Below are 7,500 nucleotides of genomic sequence, written 5' to 3' on the forward strand. Positions count from 1 at the left end.
GAGAGAGAGAGAGAGAGAGAGAGAGAGAGAGAGAGAGAGAGAGAGAGAGAGAGAGAGAGAGAGAGAGAGAGAGAGAGAGAGAGAGAGAGAGAGAGAGAGAGAGAGAGAATATGCTAGTTTTATTACATATTTTCTAAAAAGAAAAGCAACTAAGGAAGAAAAAGAAATTAATTTAGTTTTAAAGCCAGTAAGCGTAGGGATGACATTTAATGACATTTAGACGCGATTGGGTACTGAAAAAAGTTGTCTCGTGAAAAAAGAAAAAGAAAAAAAAATACAGTGCTATTTTCACGCAAGAGGAATGGATCACAGAAGAAAAACTAAAGAAAATAAGAGAGAGAAAGAAAAAAAAATTGCGTACAACTTTTTACTTACTTATAGTAGTGTGAGGTAGGAAAGACCTGCTTGTTTAGTATTTCCGTGAGCTGTGAGCACGAGGTGAGTTCTGCCCCGCATACCAATTCTGCCTGGCCGCTGTCCTTGCACGTACACTGGAAAAAAATAATGCACGGTGTGTTGTGTGGGGTGGGGAAGAGGGTGATTAAGAGTTGCTTTCGTTGTGAAAATGAGGCTGCTTGAGCTGAGTGAAAGTGAGGGAGAGAAAGAGAAGGGGATAGATAGATGGAGAGTGAGAGAGAGAGTTAGAGAGAGAGAGAGAGAGAGAGAGAGAGAGAGAGAGAGAGAGAGAGAGAGAGAGAGAGAGAGAGAGAGAGAGAGAGAGAGAGAGAGAGAGAGAGAGAGAGAGAGAGAGAGAGAGACGAAAATACGTTATCGAAAAAAAAGAAAAAAAAAAATTCAGACAAACACTCACCTGTCAACATGACCCAACATCAATCAATCAGCTTTCAGATACGTGTATCAACGTCCCTTCGATACCTATAACAGATGATTGTCGGAAGTTCCCCTTATCAATCAAACACGCAATCACTACAAATGTACTGAAAATAATAACATTCTGAAAGCCTTTTGGGTGTTTTTAATTCCACAAAAACACTGTGAAGAGATAACCACATGGTATGCTGGCGAGAAATGTCGACCTTGGCTTTCAATCACAGCTGACTCGGCGGCGGCAAATAACGACCTTCATGGAAGCTCGAATAATGAATTATGTCTTGAGAACTTACTCGTGTTATCTCTCAAGAAATGCACTTGACAACGATGATTTGGTGCTAAAGCGACGGCCACGATTTGTCTCTCTGTTTTCTATATTGCACGTGACCGCAGTTTGTCAGTTTTAATTTGAATTTCGTGGTTTTCGTGACACTTTTCCACATCTTTTCGTGTACGTGGTCCTTCGACTGCAGTTATTGCCTCTGGTCGATTTCACCCGAGCAAGTTTTTATACAGCGAATATCAGGCCAGTACACCGCGCTGGCACGAAATCGGTTTCACAGTAAATGTATTTATCTATCTATATATATTGTGTATATAATTTATCTATAATATCTACAATACACACACACACACACATATATACACACACATATATATACATACATACATACATATATACATACATAGGTAGATGGACAGATAGGTACATAGATAGATAGGGAGTTATCGAAGACACACGATGGAAAATTATACTGACAAGAAAGAACATTTACTAACATGCACTGAACACACAGTTTAAAATTACAGATAAAAACTCATCAGTTGATAACAATAACAAGGCAACAACATTAACAGGAAATCAATAATGAAAATAATAATAATAATAATAATAATGACTATAACAGTAACGATAATGATAATAATGAAACAACAATAAAGATAATAGTAATAATAATGATGATGATAATAATAATAATGATAATAGTAATAATAATAATAATAATAATAATAAAACAATAAACAATAATAATGATGATAATGATAATAAACAATAATAATGATACTACTACTACCAATAATAATTATGACAATGGTAATAGTGATGTTAATAGTGATGATACTATCATGATACTGAAAACTATAGTTAAGGCACCAGTAATAATAATAACAAAAATGTCAACAATAACAACAGTAGTAGCAAAAAATATATACTGATGATTTGATAAGAACTATCACAGTTATCAGGTCACAAGTTTACCACCAGCTGCGTCCCATCATAGTTTATCGTCTTATCATTCATTAAGCTTCAATAGGTGCCGATTCTTCATCTTACGAAATTGAAGGAAGGAGATTCGCTTTTTTTCAATATTTCCTTTTCTATCTTATTGCATCTACTCGAGTTTTTTTTTTTTTTCTTTTTTTTTTTGTGTGGAAGGAATCCTGATTTAGTTCTCATGAATGGACCTGAGGAGATAGCACTGGGAGATAGCGCCACGATTTGAGAGGTTATTTGAAATGGATGTGGGGATGGTCTTGATATTTCCATGATTAACGTCTATGGAGGTAATTAGTTTTTTAATTCTGTTGCTGGTCACGAACTGTGTTGATATTTATCTTTTAAGTCAGTCTTTGTCTCAGACTGATTACAGGTATGATAATGCATACACTTGTACAAGGACAAGCTCTTGGACATTGACAAATGTACACCCACACACATACAGACACACGCTCACACAAACACACACACACACATACATAGTTTGTGTGTGTGTGTGTGTGTGTGTGTGTGTGTGTGTGTGTGTGTGTGTGTGTGTGTGTGTGTGTGTGTGTGTGTGTGTGTGTGTGTGTGTGTGTGTGTATGTGCATGCGTGCATGTATATATATATATATATATATATATATATATATATATATATATATATATATATATATATATAACAAAAATACTAATATTTTTGAAGCGAGAATGATGCAATAAAACAATCAATCATAATAAAAAACAAAAGGCGTCCATTGAAACACCTGCCATATCACTCTTCACCAAAGAAGCGTGATTCGTTCGGAACAACTATCTCACGGCGGAGAGATAACAGCAATGTAATATCAATTATCAAACCCCATTTGCGTCAAGCGGCATCGGGCGGCGATAACACCTCTCACACGCCCTGGCCAGAAGGGAGGATGCGTCTGATATTAAGCGATAAGGGAAGCCGCAGGAAAGACTCCCGCCCATGCCAGGTCCCGATAGGCCAAGCAGGAGCAACTCGGAACTGCGTCTGTTTGAGCGATGCGTGGGTTAGCCGTGTTAACGTTGACGTTTTGCAGTGCGTTAGACTGGTATACGCCTAACTAAATGAAATAGATCAGTCTATCTATCTACTAGGGGTGCTCATTAAAGATTTCCCCTGACCCACTTCCGCTTATCCTAGGAAGGCTGAAATTTCACATGCAAAATCATATACATCTCTATAGATCATCTGTTGATTCCTTGTCCTTAACTCATAACATGCTTCTGTTACAGCGGTGAAGGTGCAATACGGTGTGAAGATGGAACCAGTGGAGTATCGAGCAGTGATCAGGATTTTATACTTGAATGGTCTCACGCACCACAAGAGACCTTCGATGAAATTAAAGCAACTTATAGGAGGATGCCCCATCATATGACGTTGTTAAACATTAGCATTGCCAGTTCTGGTATGGTTGGTGATCTGTGGAAACGGTTCCTATCCCAAAGCGAAGCCAGTCTGACATTGATGAGAACACCATCCCTCAAGTGGAGATTGCCATTTTGGAAGACCGCCGTGCGTCAGCTAGCCCAAGATGTAAGATTATTGTTGGGTCTGTGGACAAAATCACTCATGACCATCTGCTTATGCTGATGTCTGCTTAGTGCGTTCCCAGGCTACTCACAGAAGCAGGAACGAGTTCATTTTTCCAAGGCTCTTTTAGCCACGTGCCAAGAAAATCGAGAGGACTTTTTGACAGACTAATTATGCAGGATGAAACTTGGGTCCATCACTATGATCCAGAAATTAAGGCCCAGTCAAAGCACTGGAAGCACTTTGATGTGCTGCACCCTCGGCAGGCAAGGTCATGCTCTCAGTATTTTAGGACAAGCATGGAGTAGTGATGATGGATATCCTGGCAAAAGGTACTATAGTTACAGGAGCTTGCTACGCTTTACTGCTACAGAAACTGAGGGAGGCTATCCAAAACCAAGAGGCATGGAATGTTGACCAAAGTTGTCCACCTACTACAAGAGAGCGCCCCTATTCACAACTCTCACATTGCCCAAATGGAAGCGTGGTCCTGTGGTTTCAACATAGTTCCGCACCCTCCTTATTTTCTTGACCGTGCAACATCTGACTTTCACCTCCTACCGTCCATGAAGTCATTTTTGAGGGGCAAACGTTTTAAGATGATGAGTCACTGATTCTTGAAGTTAATTCATGGCTTCAAACACAACAACAGGGGGTGTACCTGCATAAAACGATAGGAGAAGTGTCACTCTTGGTGGGACCCATGTAGAGAAAGACTAATAACTGTATGGCGTTTCATTCGTGTATGTCCATGTGAAGTGGCAATGCAAACCTCTAGGTACGCATTGCCAGTACCTAGTATTTCTTTCCCCAGGGTTCAAGGTCAGATTTATGTCCACCTGGGGAGAGTGGCTGCAGATGTTGCCTCGATGTCACCTTATAAAGGCTGGGAACAGAGGGTTTCTTTAAGTGTTTGGTCATCACCAAGTTACCCATCTCTCTTGGTGACCTTCAAGGATGTCTGCCAACGCGCTGCACCTGTTGGAGCCTCTTGGCTATTCCGCACTTGCAGTGGAGGATCTGCAGAGATGATGGTGCAATGCACCAGTATGCTTCAGCCGTCTGCCAGCTTGCGAGGCGCAGTGGCCTTGTCATTCAAATATGGCTGCTCCCTCATGATCCTTTTCCATCCCCTAAATTATGCTGGAGGATTTTCTTACCTTCTCATTCAAAGACAGTGCTTCATAACAGCAGACTACGCTTTCTGCTCCTCTGCAATGATGACGTGAAACGAAAGCTTCCTCACTGTTGTGTTTTCGAGCGGCTTTGGCGGTCTCTCAGGACCCGAATTTGGTTTGGGGTCGATCCTCTGGCTGAGGACGCAGTAGCCATTTCATCCCTGATGGCTTTTTTCTGTAAGCATTCGTGAAGGATGTTCTGATTAAACGAAGTGGATTTACAATCCCCTTTACTTCCCTATAGTATGGAATCAGATTTCCTTTCAATTTTTCATTTTTTTCGGTCACGCAAGCCGCTCCACGTCCCGCCCTCACCGCTTCGGACCTCCCCTTGATTCCCATCCTCAGTACCTCGGAAAGGTCTTCAAGGGGAAAGAACAGCGTCTTTGGCTAAAGATTCGTTCTCCTAGCAGCAGCAGGAGGGGTGTACCTTACCTTAACTCCTGCGGCAACCACTGAGTTTTTCCGGTTAAAGATTTTGCTACTCTGCTTTTCAACTCACGTTGTCTTGATGGTCATTTGTAGGTCGACCAGGGCCGCGGATCCGTATAGCGGCGTGTCAGCAGTTTCCTTTGTCTCTTCTGTATCGGAAGGGCACACGATTCATGGAGATGGGAGCTCCTGAGTCCTCTTTCTCCCGCTACGTGGGTTTACGATTTCACCTGCAATTTCAGGGCATGTATCTTGCTGTATTGGCAGATTGAAATGTTCGAGTTCCCGACTTAACACACATTTGAAATGCTTTCTAGTAGACTTAATTGCGTTTATTAGTCTCTTCTTTCTTTCACAGACACAAACACAGACACACCCACCTACACCCACCCACACCCACACACACACACACACACACACACACACACACACACACACACACACGTGCAAACACACAAAGTCACACATACACACACGCACACACAAAAACGTATAAACACCTGTCTAGATACTTATATTTTCTAACATGCACGCTATGGCACTGTTTATCTATCTAAATACTGCCACGGGATAATAACTTGGCACAGTGTGAACTCTCCTCTTATGACTTATCGCTCCAGGAAGTGAAATGGATTTTTTTTTTCAAGCAAGTGCACAAGTTCCCTTCATTACGTGACATGACGAAACATGTTTTATTGCGTGATCACTGATGTTATGTAACAGCTATTACGATAGATATTATCTATAGCTATATCTATATTTACCTATATACGTGTATATATATATATATATATATATATATATATATATATATATATATATATTCATATATATGTTATATATGTATATATATATATATATATATATATATATATATATATATATATATGTATATATGTATACATAGCTCAAGTCAGTGCCGGGTAAATAGAGATGGTGACTCGATAAAAAAACACCGGGCGGAAGGCAATGGCAAACCACCGCTCTAAATTGCTAAGAAAAAAATCATGGAAGCCCATGATCGTCAAGGCCACGGTGGCCGAATGGTTAGAGCGTCGGACTCAACACTGTCACGACGGCAATCTGAATTCGAGGGTTCGAGTCACCGGCCGCCATGTTGTTCCCTTGGGCAAGGAACTTCACCTTGATTGCCTACCTAGCCACTGGGTGGCCAAGCCAGCCCAAGTCAAAGTGCTGGTCCCAAGCCCGGATAAATAGAGAGATTGATTACCTAAAAAAGGTACCACCGGCACTCTCCGTGGAAAGGAACTGGGGACCCTACCACGTACTCACTCCAAGAGCATCACAACATGAAAACTACAATTAAGTATCATGCTGTGACCACGGCGGCTCAGACATGAACCTACCGTTAAAAGAAGAAGAATATGTATATATATATATATATATATATATATATATATATATATATATATATATATATATATATATATATATATATATATATATATATTATGTATATATATATATATATATATATATATATATATATATATATATATATATATATATATATGTGTGTGTGTGTGTGTATGTGTGTGTGTGTGTGTGTGTGTGTGTGTGTGTGTGTGTGTGTGTGTGTGTGTGTGTGTGTGTGTGTGTGTGTGTGTGTGTGTGTGTGTGTATGTGTGTGTGTATGTGTGTGGTGTGTGTGTGTGTGTGTGTATGTGTGTGTGTGTGTGTGTGTGTGTGTGTGTGTGTGTGTGTGTATAATATATATATATAATATAAATAATATATATGTATATATGTACACACACACACACACACACACACACACACACACACACACACTCACACACACACACAATATATATATATATATATATATATATATATATATATATATATATATATATATGTATGTATATATATATGTATATATATATACATATATATATATATATATATATATATATATATATATATATATATATATATATACATATATATATATACACACACACACAATATCTGCCACAGAATGAACTCGTCCTCTTTTCACTACGCGAATCAAGCATAGAAAAATCCTTATTACAAGAAAAAAAACATTCTTGACTTCAAGAAGAGAAACCCTATCACACACATTTGCGTCACAGTTATAATACGTGCGTCAAAAACTTGGCATTTTTCGATTAACTTGATCAGATGCATCTTTCTATCTAAATCTAAGATTAGAGGAATGTTAGGAGACTTGAGAGAAAACACATGAACCCAAG

At 39.3% G+C, this 7,500-nt stretch overlaps 1 protein-coding gene across 1 annotated transcript in view; it reads right to left on the minus strand.

Moving 5' to 3' along the window:
• Positions 1-7,500, minus strand: part of LOC119579540 (oplophorus-luciferin 2-monooxygenase non-catalytic subunit-like) — a 20,958-nt gene that overhangs the window by 3,214 nt on the left and 10,244 nt on the right. Inside the window, exon 2 of the mRNA XM_037927441.1 lies at positions 376-491. Coding sequence (XP_037783369.1) covers positions 376-491 — 116 coding nt within the window. The remainder of the gene's footprint in view (positions 1-375; positions 492-7,500) is intronic.

This window comes from Penaeus monodon, chromosome 12 (genome assembly GCF_015228065.2).
Source record: "Penaeus monodon isolate SGIC_2016 chromosome 12, NSTDA_Pmon_1, whole genome shotgun sequence".
Lineage (NCBI taxonomy): Eukaryota > Metazoa > Arthropoda > Malacostraca > Decapoda > Penaeidae > Penaeus > Penaeus monodon.